The following is an 18,870-nucleotide window of genomic DNA, read 5'->3' as shown; positions in this document are numbered from 1 at the left end:
TTAAGTAATGGCAAATAAGTCTTGTTTTAGACTTATGTTAAAAGTGAGTCCTGAGCCCTAGAAATCTGTTGCTGTCCTATATAAAACATAGCAACAAAAGGTTAACATGGATAAGTTTGTTATCAGAGAACTAACCTTAAAGTACTCATGAAAAATTTTACTTCCCTATTCACTTTTGGTGCAACCTCATTTCCTAAGGAAGTTAGACTATGATTTTTTCTCTTTCCTAATGCAGCCAAAGCAACTAACCTGTTGTGGTGACAATCTTCTGCACAAGAACACCAGCTCGCTGCAGGTAATTGATGGGGAAGTTAATAGCAGGATTGGAAACTGAAGCTGCTCCCATACTGCCTAAGGGGACATGGCGAGGCATCATCGGAATAGGGGTGGACTGAACGGGACGCACACTTGCCACTGGCCTGTCCTCACCTTTGAGGCTTGGTCGCCTACGAAACAAAGCAGTCAACAGGATTACAGAATTTGAAAGGACCCAACGGCCTCTTTTCACAAGCAGGATCTTCCACTCCAGAATCCTATCACTGAATTTTAACATTGGGAGGGATCCTGGAAGTTATCTAATCCAACTGCTTGCCCAATGCAGAAACTACAGTGCAGCGTGCAACTGCAGCACTCATGACAGATGGTCATCCTGTTTCTGCTTAAATAACTCTTCCTGGGTCTTCCACAAGAAGAGAATAGGTACGCTACAAAGAGGTGCTTATGAGTATGCTCCAGATTATAAAATTATGCTGAGGTGCCATATTAATTTCTCCATATGCAATCACATAAGGAAGATCTTTAGAAACTTTCTCCCACAATATGTCAAGAAATCAATAACAACAAATTTAAAAAGCATTCCTAAAATCCTAGGTGGGAAGTGCAGATTACTAAGTCTCTGTGCTGTGGCCTATATGTGCTATCAGCACTTTAAAAGTTTATTTCCCCATCTCAGTAAATTTCCACTCAATGCATTCTAAATATCTATTCCCTGGTTTGACTAAATTTTTTGTATCATCTTCAGTTCACAGCTACCAAGATGACAATACCTTCCTTTGTTTCACCTATCTTCTGAGGGCCAGGAAAACACTACCGAGCAGGGAGAAGTAGGAGATAAAGGTTTGCTACTCCTCTTTAGCTTCGTGGAAAGGAACAAGAACCCACCAGTTCCTTTGACTGAAGGCAGGAATACTTGTCAGATTCTGGTCAGTGGCTGGGTAATACTGAGCATAGGAAGGACGGGTATAAGGGACAGATGCACGTTTCTCTTCCTCATAGCTCTTTTTTGCAGCTTTTTTCTCTGCCTTGGTGAGCTTGTGCTCTTTACGATCGATTAGCAGTGACTCATGCTGGAAAGGCTCCTGTGGTGATTAGAGCATAGGGAGGTTGCATCTGAAGCACATTGGTTTACTGAAGGAGGTACAGCAGGAGGTAAACAACAATTCCCCCCCTCCCTTGAAAATCACATTAATCCTCCAAATGTTCTAATGAAACAATTAGGACCATTTTGATGTTATTTTATATCACTGGTATTTAATCCTCTTTGATAATATCAGAAGCATTATGTTGCTCTTTTCTTTAAAAAACTCTCAGAAATATGCATTTAGATTTATGCCATCAACAAATGCTTAAAGTAGGAATGGGAAGGAACCTTCTCCTGTACAACAAAGCATCTTGACAGGAAAGATTGCTAGGAATGCTTCAGATGAAATGCTATTCTGTTTATTCATTTATTCATTTAACATACAGGTAGCCCTCGACTTACGACAGGAATTGGGACTGGAATTTCCATCGCTAAACGATGCAGTCATAAACTGCGACCACATCACTTAGCAACAGCAATCCCTGCAGTCCCGGTTGTTGTCATTAACAGAATCCCACTGTCGTTAGGTGAGGCAAGTTCCTGCTGGCTTCCCACAACCAAAGTCAGTGGGGAAGCCGGCAGGGAGATGCAAGTCCCAGGCTGGCAGGCAGGTACATGGCTGCTGGTGGATGGGGGAGGGAGCAAGAGGATGCAGGGGAGGGTCGGGGGAGGGTGCATGAGAGGGTGTGAGGGGGTGTGGTGTGAGTCGGGGAAGGTGCACAAGGGTGTGACAGAGTGCATGAGAGGTGTGGTGTGGGTTGAGGAAGAGGCGCGAGAGGCGCAGGTTGGGGAGGGTGTGCAAGAGGTGTGGCATGGAGAGGGTCAGGGAGGGTCTGCGGGGTATGCGAGGGTGCATGGGGTGCACAAGAGGCACAGTGCAGGCCAGGGAAAGTACATGAAGGTGTGAGGGGGTGTGTGAGGCATGGGTTGGGGAAGGTGTGCAAGGGGGAGTGCGAGGCAATGCAAGGTTGGGGAAGGTCTATGAGAGTGCACGATGGTGTGTGAGAGGTTGGAGAGGGTGCATGAGGGTGCAAGGGCGTGTGCAAGGCACAGCGCAGGGAAGGTGCATGAGTGGGCGCACAAGGCACAGTGTGGTTGGGAAATGTGTACAAGGGTACACAAGAATGCAAAGGGGTGTGCAAGAGGCCCAACGTGGGTTGGGTGCAAGAGAGGCGCAGCCCAGGTTGAAGAGGGTGCACAAGGGTGCAAGGATATGTGTGAGAGGCGTGGTGTGGGTTGGGGAGGGCACATGGGGGTGTGCGAGGCACAGGTTGGGGAAGGTGCACAAAGGGGTACATGAGGTGTGGGTGTGGGTTGGGTAAGGTGTGTGAGGGTGCACGAGAAGGATGGTGTGGGTTGGCTTAGGGAAAGTGCAGGAGGGAATGGTCATAAGTCAAGGATTACCTCTATTTCTATGGCCACCCATCTAACTTGTGGAACTCTTGGAAGCAAACAAGATTTTAAAAAATACGTAATCCAGGTCAATTAAAAAAAAAAGTCAAAGCCCCTATAAAAAATCTCATTGTCACACACATTAACATCCACAAATGCCTGACCTTCATTAATATACTGGCCCCGGTGCCTTGGGGGAAAAGCTAATATACTGGCCCCGGTGCCTTGGAGGAAAACCTAATGCAGGGGTCCCCAAACTCTTCAGATCATTGAACCCTTCATGAAGTTTCAGATTGTTCACTGATCCCCAAACATTTATTATATGAAAATAATTTAATAAATACTACTTTAATATTACTACAAATAACAACAACAACAATGGATTGTCCCATAGACCCTTGGGGGTTGATACTGACCACTTTGGGGAACCATGATCTAGAACCACTTGCCATTTTTATTTTCTAGATATATAATCAAGCAGTAAAGATTGCAAAAAAGCTAGAGGTCAGTCTTATGCTAGACTACATCCATTATTAAAGAACTAGATTTTTACCTGCACAACGGTACTTTCTATCTCCCCCCACCCCCACCCCCCACTTCTCTCCAAATCTAGTCTGGAGAATCCTCCAACTCTTTGGACCAAATGTGGTTGTCATAATGTGAGATAAAACTAAATAATTTGTTGCATTGGGGAAGTGGCATTTATTAATGGAATGACACTGTTGAATCCCACCTATGATGAAATATGTAAGCAATATATTAACCCTGGACTTTCCTGGACATAAACAAGCCCCTCATTATATCCAATTTTCTAAATACATTGCATCTGACAATCAGAAGCATTTTATAAGACAATAAGTGACAGACATCAGGTAATTTGAGGAGACAAATTTTCTTGAACTTAATTTACTACTGATGTAGTTTCTTGCAGGCACCACACATTCTTAATGTACTTTATTAGATGTAATTTTGACAGCCAACTTGTAAAATAGCATGGACATGGCATGTTTTTTTCTCTCCTTCCTAACCTTGGTGATGAGGTGAGGGTACTTGAGACAGGCCAGCTGTAAAACAGATTCCTTGATCTTACTGGGGCTAAATGAAAGCTGGGCAGGCTCAGGTTCCTCTTCCACAAAGTGCAGCAAGTTTTCCACCTCCCTCCTGGTAAAGTTCAACACTGGATTCAAGTCATCCACAACACGATCTAAAGAAAATATACATTGATCACCAAAGAGGAAGAACTGCTGTTCCTGCTTCATCTGTACCTCTAATAACATTCCCTGAACCTATGATATTAGCAAATTATTGCACCTTTAGAAGGGGTGGGTGGGTGGAGGGGAGAGAGCTAGAAATCTCACACCAAACCTGAAAGCAAAGGGAGCCAATTTCAGAGACCAAAAGATATCTGCCTAAGGCATGGCAAGATCTACCTGACATCCCTTGCTTGGAGATCTGACGGTCATAAATTTTCTTTTCCAAAGTGAAATCAGAAACGAGTCGGTAGATGTGGCAAGGCTTCTTCTGTCCGTAACGATATACCCGACATACTGCCTGTGCATCATGGCATGGATTCCAAGAAGCATCAAATACTACCACTCTGTTTGCACCAATAAGGTTCACACCTAAACACCCAGCTCTGGAAAAAACAATTGAATAGTTATTTGCCAGAGATTGAAATGTTGCCTGGTGTACTGCATTTGTAAATCAAATGTGATTGGGAGATTACTGCTTTTGCTCAAAGCCTTGTATAAATTAATATGATGTTAGAATTTGAAGATAATAGATATGGAAAGACCAGCTAAGTCCACATGGGATTCTACACACTCTTTAAATGAAGTAGATTCCATCCTTTTACAGGATGAACACTATCCACTATCCTTCATAGTCAATTACGTGTCTTATCCTTAGCAGGTACTCGACTTACCTTGTGGAAAGAAGGAAGAGACAAACAGAAGTGTTGCTAGGATCATTGAACTGGTTAATCAATCGTTCTCTCTCTGAGGCAGAGGTACTTCCATCCAGTCCTATGTGATGAGAATTGGATCATTACAGAATTTTCTGCATAACCTCTATCAAAATAAAACTATGTACACTATTAAAAGTATGATTGTTTGAGAAGATTCATGTGATACACACGTAGGGCAAAGTCCATTTAAATACTAAACTATCAGCTACAGTGGTACCTCAGTTCACGAACTTAATTCGTTCCGCGACCTGAATCAAATTTTCCCATAAGGTTCAATGTAAATATGGTTAATCCGTTCTGACCCCTCCGAATTTGGTCGCCAACCGATTTCGGTCGCGTCCCGAATCAAATTTCCCCATAAGGTTCAATGTAATTACAGTTAATCCGTTCTGAACCATATGTATTTTTTTTTTTAAACCACAAAAATATGAAACAAAATACAGTACAGTGCAGTACGAAAAGAGAGAACGCTAACCTTGCTCGAGGCGACTTCTGGTGTGGAGGACAGGAAGGCGGGTGGGGAGGCGGTTATTGCTTGGAGGGAGAGTCCCCCTCCCTACAGGAAGCCACGACCATGTGTCACAGCAGGGAAAATGGCCGCGGATCCTGTTTGTCACCCGATGCGGAGTTCGCGGACAGAAGCAAAATTTTGCAAACGGTGCTGTTCGTGACCCGAATTGGTCGTGAACAGAAGTGTTTGTGACCCGAGGTACCACTGTACTTCTAACCAAAACGTTATTCAAAAACCCTGAAAGCAATCAATCTAAACAAAAAGAAGACCACATGCATGATCACTTCTACCATGAAAAGATTGCAGAAAATCTAAGAAAAGTGATATTTTCAATGTCAGAGGAGAGATGTGTTAACTTATGGTAGCCAAAAATCAGAAGTGCTCTTGCAGTACTTTCTCAGACTAACCAATTTTTATTAAAAGGGATAAGTTTTCAGGAGCTATAGCTCAGATGCATGGAGTATGTTATTCCATGCATCTAATGAAGTGAGCTGTAGTCCACAAAAGCTTATGCCTTTTCATTACATTTGTTAGTCTGAAAAGGTGCTACCAGGTTTTTGATATTTTTTAAGATCTGCCCAGCAGCAAAATCCCAGGTGACTGAAGGACATGCTGTACTTACTATAATAATTCACATTTCGGATCCAATTATGGATTCCTTGTGCATCCAAGCTTGGGGGAGAAGGCACTGGCCTTTTTGCCAAGAAATCTTCAATGACAGACAATGTGGAAAGACTTTGGCTATAAAAATACAAGAGTTTCTTTCAGACTGACAAATAACACATAAGTGCCTGACAGTACAGCTTAAACAGTAAAGTCTAAACCTTGTTCACACTGTGAGCCAATCTTATACATGATATTCTATTCCATGTATGTTAATCCACCCTCCCCATCATCATATGCATGACCCAGTGGAGGAAAATGAATACAGCAATTGTTCCAAACTGAAAGGGGAGGGTCAAGTTAATTGTTTTTATTTTATTTTATTTTAATATAATAAAATAAAATAAAATAAAATAAACACAATTAACTTGACGCTCCCCTTTCATTGGGTACCAGTTTGCTTCTGGGTCCAATTCAAGGTGTTGGTTATCACTTTTAAAGCCCTACATGGCATGGGACCAGGTTACCTAAGGGACCACCTCTCCCCCATGACTTCAACCCGTCCCACCTGATCACACAGAGAGGGCATGCTTCAGACCCCCTCAGTAAAAGAACTCCGATTAGCGGGTCCAGAAGGTGGGCCTTCTCTGCAGTAGCCCCTGCTCTTTGGAACATTCTGCCCCCGGAGGTGCGACTGGCTCCCTCACTCCTGGCCTTCCATAGGGCTTTGAAGACCTGGTTCTGCCACTTGGCCTGGGGTGGGGAGGGAATACTTCAAGCATGGGGATAGCTAGCCCCATAGAGGCCCATTGTCTTCAAACCCAGATTCTTCATCTCTTGGGCTCTCCTTTTCTTTTCAGTAATGTTTTTAAACTGATGTTTTATGTATTTATATATATTTATGGTTTTAATGTTTGTGTGAGTCGCCCAGAGTTCTCCCATTGGGGGGAGATGGGCGGGGGAGAAATTTAATCAACAAAACAAAACAAAACAAAACAAAACAAAACAAAACAAAACAAAACATATATATAATAAACAGCAGGCTGAACAGTGTCCATATTATCAACTGAAGAAACCCAACTATTGAGCTATACTGAGAGATCTGAAGGTCTAGCAAATTTTTTAAAATATTTTTTTTCTGAACCTCTATAGTTCTATATTTGTCCCACAAAAAAGCAGGTTCAGGTTGTATACCACAAATGTTTAGCCACTACCCTAAAAAGTGGCCTGCAATAAAATCAACTGTATCAAAGCCAGCCAATAGAAACATAAAACATATCTGAACTTTTAATCCCAAATTCTAGTCGACTGGCTTAACTACTTAACAGAACATCATCATTTAATAAAAGGTGAAGTAAGAGGTCAAGCAGGCTTTCTTGGGTAGACAAGTTCTACAGTCAAAGCCAACTGTATCTCAGATGTCAAGAGCCTTCTGAGATTATGGAAACATATAGAGGCAACATTAAATGGCATCCAGATCATTTATGACTTGGAAAACCATGTTGAACAATGCCTCAAAACCAAGTGCAACCAGGGTAAATCTTTTAAAGGTAGGAATAATACAGTCTTCTTTGGTAGGCTTTCTCCAGTGGGCTGGTTACTGCATCCTGAACCCACTGTCATTTCTAAGCATCTTTTAAGGGCAACCTTAAAAATGTAAGAAATCAACAAGGGGTTTATTATTAGTTAATCAGCAGAAATATGATGACAATTCTCTTTCCATGAGGCAATGTTTTAATGAATAATTTGATTGGAATTTATGGTATTTATTTATTCATACTGTTTAACAATATATTTTAAATGTTTTCCTACAGCCTCTTACCTGAACACCAGTATTTTATCTCCTAGTTTCACACTTTCTTCTACTAGATGAAACAACAGCACCATCTTAGGTGAATTTTGTAAGACTCCTGTCTGATAATCACAAAGGATGTCTTTAGCCTGCAGGTAAAACAGAACATCTGTCAGTACCATGACACTTGCTATATCACAATTCAATTTATGACTCAGGAATTCCCTAATATCCTATGTGTCCTTACAAACATAATCAGAAACAAGAGATCTAGCAGCCAGCTTAAGCAATACAATAATTTATACTGAAATATAAAGCTTTTAGAAACAAATTCATTCATTAGCAAAATAATGCTAAGTCCTTCCAAAAACAAGCAAAAGCTCATAGGTCTATATATTTTCATAAAACATATCCCTTGACAAATTCTCTATTAATCCCTTAAGTATCATAATTATACTGGAAATTGATTTTAAAAACCCTGAGCCTTCTGACATACTACGTTTGTGAACCCTTTGGAATTGTTAATATTTCTGCATAAATATGTCCTAAAAGGTGATCTGTTCTCCACACAAGTCCTAAAACTAGATAAGGAGAACCTAATTAAACAAATGAGTCAAAAACATTATACTTGTTCATTGATTTATTGAGGAAAATGATCAAAGCTATATATTTGTGTGTGACAAAGATACATAAACTTCTAGGATTATCAGTTCATTTGAAGAGAAATTAGAGTCAGGTGTTTCAATCAATGGGATTATAAACAGGTATGAGTGTGGGAGGTCTTGCCTTATTTGAAGAACAGAATTCTGGGTATTCACTATCAAAGTCTGATCTTCACAACACAGATATATGGAAGTATGTCCTGGTTCAAACAAAGTAGATTTCTGAGGACCTCCAAAAAATAGCTGTTGATGCTCACCAGGTTGGAAAAGGTTACAAAACAATTTCCAAAGTGCTTGGACTCCACCAGTCCACTGTCAGGCAGATTGCATAGAAAGGGAGGCAACTGAACACCACTGTTATCCTCCCAGGAATGGTCGACCAATGAAGATCACACCAAGAGTAAGGCATATAGAACTCTGGGAGATCTCAAAGAAGCCCAGGATAAGGTCTAAGGAACTCAACGCCTCTCCTGCATTGGCAAAGTGTTGAAGTCAGTGTTCATGAGACCACCATCAGGAGAATACCAAACAACAATGGTGTGCATGGCAGGGTTGCAAAGAAAAAGTCACTACTCTCCAAAAAGACCACTGCTGCCTGTCTACAGTTTGCAAAAAAACAGATGGATAAGCCGCAAGGCTGTTGGAAGAATGTTCTGTGAACAGATGAGACCAAAATAGAACTTCTGGGCTTGAATGAAAAGCGTTATGTTTGGTGAAAGGCAAACACTGCATTTCAGCATAAGAACCTTATCCCATCTGTAAAACATAGTGGCCAAGTCAAAGTCCTGACATTAATCCTATAGAAATGTTGTGGAAGGACCTGAACCAGGCAGTTCATGTGAGGAAGCTCACCAACATCCCTGAGTTGAAGCTGTTCTATAAGGCTAAAATTACTCCCAGCCAACGTGCAGGACTGAACAACTGTTATCACAAATGTTTAGCTGCAGTTATTGCTGCCCAAGCAAAGGTTCACATACTTTTGCACATACTAATATGTAGCTTTGGATCATTTTCCTCAATAAATCAATGAACAAGTATAATGTTTTTGATCCATTTGTTTAATTAGGTTCTCTTTATCTAGTTATATGACTTGTGTGGAGAACAAATCACCTTTTAGGTCATATTTATGCAGAAATATTGATAATTCAAAAGGATTCACAAACTTTTAAGTACCACTGTAACTCAATGTTCTTAGCTTCCTTCGCTGTACCTAAGCTGTTGTGATATTGTCCATAACCTCATGTTACTTAGATAATCCTCCAAGCAAACCAATTACCAGCTACATTCTATAAAAGCACAGATAAAGAAGTCCCCAGTCCCCATAATATAAGAATGATCAGAGAACTGCTAAAAGTATAATAGCAGTAAATGGTGCAATCCCTCTTGAAGCTGCAATGAGTAAGACCGAAAGGCAAGAGATTCTTCACAACAAATGAAAAGAGGAGCCAAAGGTAAGAAAAATACCACTGCTACATAGAACTATTTCATACATAACAGTGTCCCTTAAAGTATTCTCTATGGGAAATGAGTCCATACATAGCAAAGGCTGAGGTTGGCATGAGTACTGGTATAATTGCAAATAAGCACACTGAACAACAGATGAGTACAGAAGATGCAGCACTGTGATAACTCTTGGTGAAAATAATACATTTGTGCATAGGTACATACAAGATTCTGCTTCAACATCCACCATGCTCAAGAGAAAAGGAGGAAGAAGTCAAAAATACCAAAAGTCTTGACTTTGGTACTCACCCATTCATATGTTACAACCTGATTGGCTCTCTCCTGAAAGGGGCTGAAGCCAATGCCCTGAATGTACTTGCTATTGGTAGCCTCCCCAACTGGAGATGGCAGAGCATTGCTCTCTGTTTTCACTTTTATGCCCTGGGACTGGCAGCGTGAATTGGTACCAGCTGTGCCAAGGTCATCCACATCCAGATCTTGCTCATTTGCCAAATTTTCTTTTTGCAATGCTTCATATAGCACATCAGGGTGATTCCATATCTGAGAGAGGATGGCAAATTATCTGGCAATTATTACTGTCAAATACTCAGATTTTTATTTATTAAATGTTATTAATTCTAGGTATTTTTCATTCCTGAGACGGGTAACTATTTTATTTACCTATAGCTATGGTTGCCCCACTGAAGGGGGTGAGCATGAGCAGCAGTAATTTTTTCAGGGGGGCATCCGTATTAGTCTGTTTCAGCAAAAGCAACAAAGAGTCTCATGGCAAATCTATTTAATAAATATATAAAGCTGGGGGAACACAGTAAAGCTTGAAGTAATTAAAACATATAAGTTGGAATAATGTAATTTGTGAAATTGTTATGATTAAAAATAGAGAAAGTCCTTGTACTGCAAAACTTTAGGGGAAGCATAGCTGTAACTTGTTTTCATGTCTTTAATAGTACTGTGAACAAGTAGTCAAAGTACTGTAATGAAAATACTCCAAGCCAAATTGCAACCCAAAGCTTTGTATCACTGGTCACCGGTATTCAAGGAATGTTTAGAACGTCTTATAGGAGGGAGCCTTAAAAGAAGATGGGTGTGTTCTGCATTATCATCACACTGTTAAAAAAAATAACACACAATACTCAAGATGTAGAAGGAAAAGAAAATGGACTCTAAATAATGATACTAACATCATCCTATCTTTCATAAAACCTACACAAAACAATGCTTCGTTTTTCTATTAAATACATACCTTACAACAAACACAAAAAGCTTTAAGTGGGTTCAGTCCCAGCCAGCCACTGTTGCCTACATCACGAAACCGATTCATGAACTCAGTATAAAGAGCCCGCTGGATTTTTGACAAACGCACCAAGATAACGTGTTCTTCCTTATAGGGAAGCTGAACTTTCAGCACATTATGCCCTCGCCTACAGATGCAAGAGAGAAAAGAACATTAGGAGAGGAACTGCTCAAAGTCTGGTCTCCATCCCTCTGTTAGCAAAGGAGGAAAGAGACACCTCAATTCAGGTATGATTATTTACAAGTATAAGAGAACAAGTGTGATAAGCACTTTATGTATGGAGATTAGTTTTCCATGGCAGATTGCTGCAAAATCTTAGTGCTTAGTTTGCTAACCAAGTGTAACCTCACAACTGAATATTTCCTTCCACTCCAATCCTTCCAATCTGTGATAAGATTATATTTAGAGTAATTTACATTATACTTCCAGTATATTCAAGTCCTTATAAATTATTTTCCCCAGATGAAAAATACTACCAAAACACACTATTATTAATATGAAACTAGATTTAATGGCACATACATCAAAATGGTACTGTTAATGATGGCCTAAAGTCTAACCCACCAACCTGGTGAACCAAACACTTCCCACCCACTCATAATTTAAACATTTGTTACAAAGACTGAAGGACTGATAATGTGGCAAATGGCCTCACCTTTGTACAAAACCTTCCAACAGGCTATGCAGGACATGACTGCGATACCTCATCAGACGAACATCTTGGGGGGTGCTGTCAATACACTGTCCATTCAGGATAGGGCGCTCAAACATATTACTGAATTCCTGCCGGGTACCAAGAAAGTCCGGGCGCACAAAGTCTACCATACACCAGTATTCAATTAGATTGTTCTGCAGGGGATAGCCAGTCAGTACTACCCTTCGCCGAGATCGGATGTTTTTCAAAGCCTGAGAGGTGCTTGCATGACAATTCTTTATCCGGTGTCCCTCATCACAGATGACCACATCTGGTCCAGGCCGGGATAAAGCTTTCTCAATTCCTGAAAGGAAAAGAACATGTCTCCAAAGGAATCTATTCTGCCCTACCCTTACCTGAAGTGGCAGAATAATTAAGAATTATTCTAAACCCAGTAAGGGGTTAGGAAAAAGAAAATGGATTGCTCAGAAATTATTATTGGATTTCAGAAATCTTTGTTTCAGTCTTCAAGACAACACTGATAACAGAAAGTTATTGATCACTTCACTGTCTTAGGCTAGGTAAGTATCATTTAAAATTCCCAATGAGATACTTCACTGAATGCAATGACAAATGAAACTAAAACTAATACATGTTTTTAATGGAAGTTTATTTTTCAAAAATGCAGTGAACCAAAATATGAGAACTGGGACAAAATTAACACAAAATCTTTCCAGAAAAAGTTGTGTTACAGTAATGAAACTCTCAGCAAAATAGTTATATAGACATCAGAGAAACTCTGCTTCTAAACCTTTTATGTTAATAAAGGAAGATTTCATGTGAACTAGAAAATCACTTTTCTGGCCAGAATAGACATATATTCCATAATGGATTCCTAATTTCAGAATGTCTATCTGTTCATGTCCAAATGCTAGTAAAAATAGTTGTCTAAGTATTATATCATTTGAATGGAAATGAAAAATATGCTTAGAAGGAGGCTCCTGGCTTCTCACCTTTTAAGAGCTCCTGCTGACGATCTTCTTCATCCACATCAATAATGACAGGGCCAGTTTGCTTTTTGCTTTTTTTCTTTCTGCCCGTAGCAAAGGATTTCTTCAATGAAAGCAGACGGTACATTTCGTAGCCCATCAACAATACACCACCATCTGTCACCCAGTCAGTTACCACTTTGGCACGTGCTGCAGTGGTCCTGCAAAAAAACAGGGAGACAAAATACAAATGGGACAGTCTTCGTGAAACAGGAGAATTCAACTCTAGGTGCACGTACATACATTCAAAGTCTGTTTGGAAAGACAAGATACAGTAGTTCAATCTACAATGGATGGGGCAAATCCTGCTATTAACCATGGCTGTCATTAACCTTAAACTCTCATTGAGCCCAAGGTATTTGCATTCAAACAATGTCACTGGCTTCTGCTTAATTTTTAAATGCAATACAGTGTTCATTTTTTCCTCTGTGAGTGTAATATTCTCCCTATATGCTTAGTTTATCTGGGGAAGCTATTTTCTTTTTTATCTTTTGTAAGAAAAGAAAAGAGGACAGCATTATAAGATTCAAAATGTGAGCAAGCTGAGGTGGCAGTTTAATGGAAGGTGTCCTACTTATTTTGGCAGTTATACTTATTGCTACACTGAAATTAATCAGATGTGGTGCATAAAGAGATCTCTACAAATTGCCAAGAGAACTTTCCAAGATCCATAAACAAGGCACAAATGCGTCAACAGCAGCAACTGTAAATAACATCTCTGAAATAGAATTAATTTCCCTTACTTGTGTTCATCATTCAAGATATGAACTTTGAAAGTGCGAGGCTGAATCTCTTTTGGGTCATAGTCGGCAGGGAGGGCTTCTGGTGCTGGAAGCCACATGTTGAACTCTGCTAACCAGTTCTGAAGAGTATTTACCTGTAAGAAAAGTGACAAGAATGAAGAAATGGGATCCATTAATTATATATTTCATGCTACCAACACCTTAAACACTGAAAAAAAAATACTACACAATATTTCATCGATAGGAAAATTTTAAGAGGCAAATACAGAAGTCGATGAACAGACTCAAGTAAACATTTTTGTTCAGCCTACTTACAGGTACAATGGCCAGGACGGTCTTTGCTTCAATATGACGGAAAAGTACATCCAAAAAGGAGATGACTTGCAGAGTCTTGCCCAGCCCCATGCTATGAGCTAAGATACAGCCAAACCCACTGCTGGTTTTAAATCTGTCCAGAGATTCTACCAAATTATCATACAGGAAACGAATACCACCAATCTAGAAAGAGTAACAAACAGTGTCAAAGAGATTATGGACGGATACCATCAAATTACTGGTTATACATCTAATTTGTAAATGCGTACACATATACACAGGCAAAAAACCTACTGACATTTACACAAATCAATGTCATATCACAGTAAATGTCTGGAAGAGAATTTGGTGACAATTATGTACATGTCTGAAGCAGAAATTTCAATACCTGGTGAGGCTTTACTGCTCGTGCAAGCTGAGGAGCCAGATAAATGTCTTCTTCATTTGGTGGATGGTTGATGTTAACGATTACTTGCCCTGAAGCATCTAACTGATTTAGAGCATCATTCACATGAGCACCACTGCTCTCTTCATTAGTATCATCATCTCCTTCATTGCCAGAATCACTGCTGTCCACAATATGTAGGGCTTCATCTTCTCCTGAACTTAATTCTATCACTTCTGCAACACAACCAGATATAGAGGATTAGCACATCCATTATATTTTATAATCAAATTGCAAGGTGACTTATGCCTCTATGTCTTCATCTTCTATACTCTAGTAAAAACTGGAAAAAGGTAAATAATAAATAAAGAAAAATTAAATACAAAATACAAAAATATGAAAGTGATCATATTGGCTTATTCTGATTAGTACTGAGTTACTGAATACCTTATATTATTTAATATAGCATTAACTTTGCCTAAATAAGTTCATAGATTTTACAAGTTTGTAAAGATATTTTTCAAATTGGGAATTTTCTTTCTATAGGCACAAAAACTGTATGTGTGAATCACTGAAATCCTGATGAAGAATAAATGCTTTATCTTCAAACAAAGTACTGTGATGACAGAGGAAATAAAGGGAGTTACTGACCATTAGAATTCTTAAGAAACAACATTTACCAATATTTAAAAAAAAGAAAGAAAGAAAGAAAATTTCCTGCTGACTGCAACATACCAAGGTCTTGGAAGCTACAATGCAGGAATGATGTTTCCATCCATTCTTACCATCTTTAATGCTATGGAGTCTTCCTTTGGAGTCATCCTCACTACCACTGCTGGTGCTGTCTAAGCAGATGACCTCTTCACTTAACACTTGTGGGGGAAGCTGAGCAACCTCTGCGGTTCTTAAAGCAATTTCCTCTAAAAACAAAGCAATACACAGTATATAATGGATGGAGGGGAAAATCAGATTAAAAACTACCCCTGGTTCAGTTTACTCTCCAATATTTGATACCATTCAAGTAACCAGTGTGGGGCTTATACAAATGTGATACAATTGATTATCTTTATATGAAAAGCTATTCTAATATGAATAACTGCTTCAAGTAATGTTTCTCCTGAATTTAAGCAGTCCTATTCTTACTGCATTCTAATTTCTTTTGGTAGGGTACACTCATGAACCCTTATCTCAGACTCCAAAGTCAGAAGACTACATTGTTCAAACCATTAGCAGGGCACTAAAAATCAGTTTGAAAAGCTTCGTTACTCTATATCGGGAATCAACAGCATGAAACTGAAAACAATTAAACAAATGCATATTCCCATTCTATTAAACAATTAAAACAAGACAGAATTTTAGATATGTGCCCCACACCCACTCCAAATACAGTACAGCAATCTAAACATAGCAAACAACTTTCAGGTTCATCTTCAATAGTTATTATTTCACATTACCTCAATTTGACTAAATTAATTAACATGTCCTGATCTTGTTCTATGCTGCAGCCCATCTAAACTGTAACTGAATAAATAAAAAAGATTCTGTGAGATTTGTCTGGCCTTTTGCAGTCTGAAGATGAGCAGCAAGTTTAGCCAATTCATTTTTTTCAAATCGCAGAGTCTCTTGCTGCATTTGCTGGCATGAAGAGTAAGCTTCCATGGAGCATTTTGGATGCCATCCATATTATGCAGAACAGATGCAAACAAAATCTGCTTGCCAATTACTCCTGCTGCATTGCTGAGTAGCCCAGCACTGGGAAATACAAGGCCATTCTCTTTCGTCCTTGCTCCAAATTTGAAATGGGTGAAGGAAGCAGAGCAGAAGATTGTCCGCACCCTAATCTAAAGGTACCACCAAGTCAGAGAATGGACAGTGTCTTATTAGTCACAGTGTAATGCCTCCTAAGGCCAGTCTGAAATTATGGATATTGAAAAATAGATTCACATCCAAAGCTTTACTACAAGGTTTTACATATATTGCTCCATTTTAATGTGGTCTGAATGTATTATAGGTAATGCTATTTCACTGGGTTGACATACAGGTAGTCCTTGCTTAATGATTGCCTTGTTTAGCAACTGTTTGAAGTTATGACAGCACCGAAGAAATAACTTTATGACTGGTCCTTGCACTTATGACCATGCAGCATCCCACAATCACGATTGCCATTTGCGCACTTCACAACTGGCTTCCAACAAGCATATTCAATGGAGAAACGGACAGTAAAATTGCAAGTCGTGGTCAGTGATGTCTCACTTGATGACTGTGGGTGATTCGCTTAATGATGGCATTGCTCATCCCAATTGTGGTCATAAATGAGGACTATCTATATATTTTTAGCCTCTTGCACAAAGTTTACACTGATTTTAAAATGTTGGAATATCTAAGAAGAATTAATAAGAAAAGAATAGCTCTCTTAATATAGAGAAGACACAAGGCCTTCATTCCTCCCCATTCCTCTCAGTAAAGGATCAAAAAGAATGGGATACATCTGAATTCCTGAAGCTTGAACAATTACTGATGAGCTTTAAGATACTGTATATTTTCTCTAAAATATGTAACAACCTTGATCAAAATGCAGCTGAGAGAATACATAAATACAAGGAAAATCTTTTAAGTAACAGATTTGTTGACTAACAACGTTGTATTTGTAAGTTTTGGGCAATAATATTTTTCAATATAAGAGTTATATATGACTTGATCCTGAGGAATACCAGAGAATTAGTAAACTGTTCTTAATGGATTGGCTTTGACATGGTGATTAAGAGGGACAAGGAAAACACTAGAGAAGAAGGGAGCTTTCATGACTGGTATCCAGAAAGAGAGGGAACTGATGAACATGCAGAGGAAGTAACTCAGTTTAGCTCATTACCATAGTAGAAAGCATGATTTCTCAGAGTGCTAAAATAATGCAAACAAAAGAACAAAACTGTTTATGGGAGGCACCATTTATTTCACACTGGAATTAAGCAATTCCAGCATGAAAACAGAACTACAAACAGTGCTGTTATACCCAGTCTATTAAAAATGAATAATTTTTACAATATTTTCATTAATTTTTGTTAAAAAACCAAGAATTATTTTATCCCTTCCACGAATGGCATATTAACATAGAAATTAATGTGTATCAATTAATATGATAGACACACAGTTCAAACATTAAAAGGAAAGTTGTATTAGAGAAAAATAGGCACACAGTGTTTTACAAAGTTACTTATGAATTATATTGTCCTTTTGTCCTTTTCTTTTTCCTGGAGGTAAACTAGAGCATGAATGTAAAAAAAAAAAAAAATGAAATAAACACTACAAAATGAAACAAAGTTAGTATGCTGACAGGATTGAGCATCATGATTTGTTTCATCTATCTTCAATTCAGCTTTTGGTTCAATACTTTGTATATAATTTACCTGGGAGAAACTCCAGAGGTACTGTGGGGATGCTGGCTTGATAATCCTTCCTTTGCTGCTCCAGCCGTTTCCTTCTTTCCAGTTCCTCCTGCTGTGCTGCTTTTGTTACAGCCTCCAGCTGGTCTTCCCGCAGCAGCTTTCTGAATGCACAAAGAGAAAAATAGATTACTTCCAAAGAAATATATCAATGCAGTTTCCATTTGGTTATGCCAATGGCAAATAAAAACTGGTTTGCCCTTCTTCAAGCAAAGAAAATGACAAGAGTCAGAAAAACTAGCCATTTTTCTCTTGTAGGTAGAAGGCAAGTGTCACTATATATTCCATACACTGGAGAGTGGGAGTGGGAGTAATATTAGTTTTTAGCTGAGGAGCAGGAGAGTATAATGAAACTAAAACAAGTAGTTGCCAGTAAATATGCATCTACACTGTGCTGCAACATTAAGGACAGGTGAGGGTTTAAGGCAAGGCAAGTTAGAAGATAGTGGACAATTCCTTTATATACCATGTGCCTTCCAGTTACAAAGAAGTGGAAAACAACACATGCTTTAAAAAACAGAACAGTAAATAAAAAACAGGACTATATTGGAGGCTAACTTGGAACTGAAGAAGACCTTTGATGCTGCTGTTTAAGGGCTGATGTGCAGTGCTAACAGGGATGTTTAAGATCTCTTCTGCTGTATTCAAAATCTCAAGAAAATGAATAACAGCATAAGATTCAAGCATACCAATGATTCTCATAGCCTCACACCTCCACTGGCTGGCAACTCAACTATTCAGAAAATAAGACATATAGAAAGCTCTAACGTGTCAGATATTGCCCGTAGGCCTAGCGTATCAGAGAACATTCCACTGTTGTAAATTGCACACAAAGTGCAGTTTGTGAATTCCAAATGTAATGCTAAACTGTTTCAAGCTGTTTTTATTCCTTCTAAAGTTTTTTTTTTTTTTTTAAGAATACTGATTTAGAGAATGGGTGTGGAACTGAATCCTGTCCAAGGGCCAGATCCCATTCCTCATCTGCCTGGGCAGGCCAGATGTTAAAAATTAATACTCCCCTTCCCTTCCTCCCCATTTTGTCTAAGGGGAAGCAGGGCTTCATTCTGCATAAGCACAAGCAGTTTGTTCAGGACAAGGTGGAGCCAATATTACCCACTGTATCATTGGAGACAATGTGGGGTGGTGGAAACAGCTGTACTTGCAGATGCTCCATGACGACAATCTGATTCTCTGCCATCCAACATATTTACTTATTATGGAAAGCACATGGTGGGTAAAAAGAGTAGAATGCTTGCAGGA

The 18,870-nt window shown here is 39.2% G+C and overlaps 1 protein-coding gene across 2 annotated transcripts in view; it reads right to left on the bottom strand.

The window, feature by feature from the left end:
• RAD54L2 (RAD54 like 2) overlaps positions 1–18,870 on the bottom strand; it is a 71,578-nt gene that overhangs the window by 13,587 nt on the left and 39,121 nt on the right. For both annotated transcript variants that reach the window (XM_088134030.1, XM_088134028.1), the window contains exons 4-19: positions 17,575–17,714; positions 14,956–15,090; positions 14,174–14,406; positions 13,786–13,968; positions 13,471–13,604; positions 12,692–12,888; positions 11,700–12,042; positions 10,994–11,171; positions 10,039–10,290; positions 7,655–7,773; positions 5,852–5,970; positions 4,677–4,776; positions 4,183–4,388; positions 3,781–3,956; positions 1,162–1,358; positions 250–446 (exon numbers count right to left, since the gene is read on the bottom strand). In XM_088134030.1, coding sequence (XP_087990156.1) covers positions 250–446; positions 1,162–1,358; positions 3,781–3,956; positions 4,183–4,388; positions 4,677–4,776; positions 5,852–5,970; positions 7,655–7,773; positions 10,039–10,290; positions 10,994–11,171; positions 11,700–12,042; positions 12,692–12,888; positions 13,471–13,604; positions 13,786–13,968; positions 14,174–14,406; positions 14,956–15,090; positions 17,575–17,714 — 2,909 coding nt within the window. The remainder of the gene's footprint in view (positions 1–249; positions 447–1,161; positions 1,359–3,780; positions 3,957–4,182; positions 4,389–4,676; positions 4,777–5,851; positions 5,971–7,654; positions 7,774–10,038; positions 10,291–10,993; positions 11,172–11,699; positions 12,043–12,691; positions 12,889–13,470; positions 13,605–13,785; positions 13,969–14,173; positions 14,407–14,955; positions 15,091–17,574; positions 17,715–18,870) is intronic.

This window comes from Python bivittatus, unplaced genomic scaffold (assembly GCF_059951505.1).
Source record: "Python bivittatus isolate LINGU-HERP-01145 unplaced genomic scaffold, Pbiv_v1 ctg000080_np1212, whole genome shotgun sequence".
Lineage (NCBI taxonomy): Eukaryota > Metazoa > Chordata > Lepidosauria > Squamata > Pythonidae > Python > Python bivittatus.
Note: the sequence above shows the minus strand (reverse complement) of the source record. Positions and strands in the feature narration are given on the sequence as shown.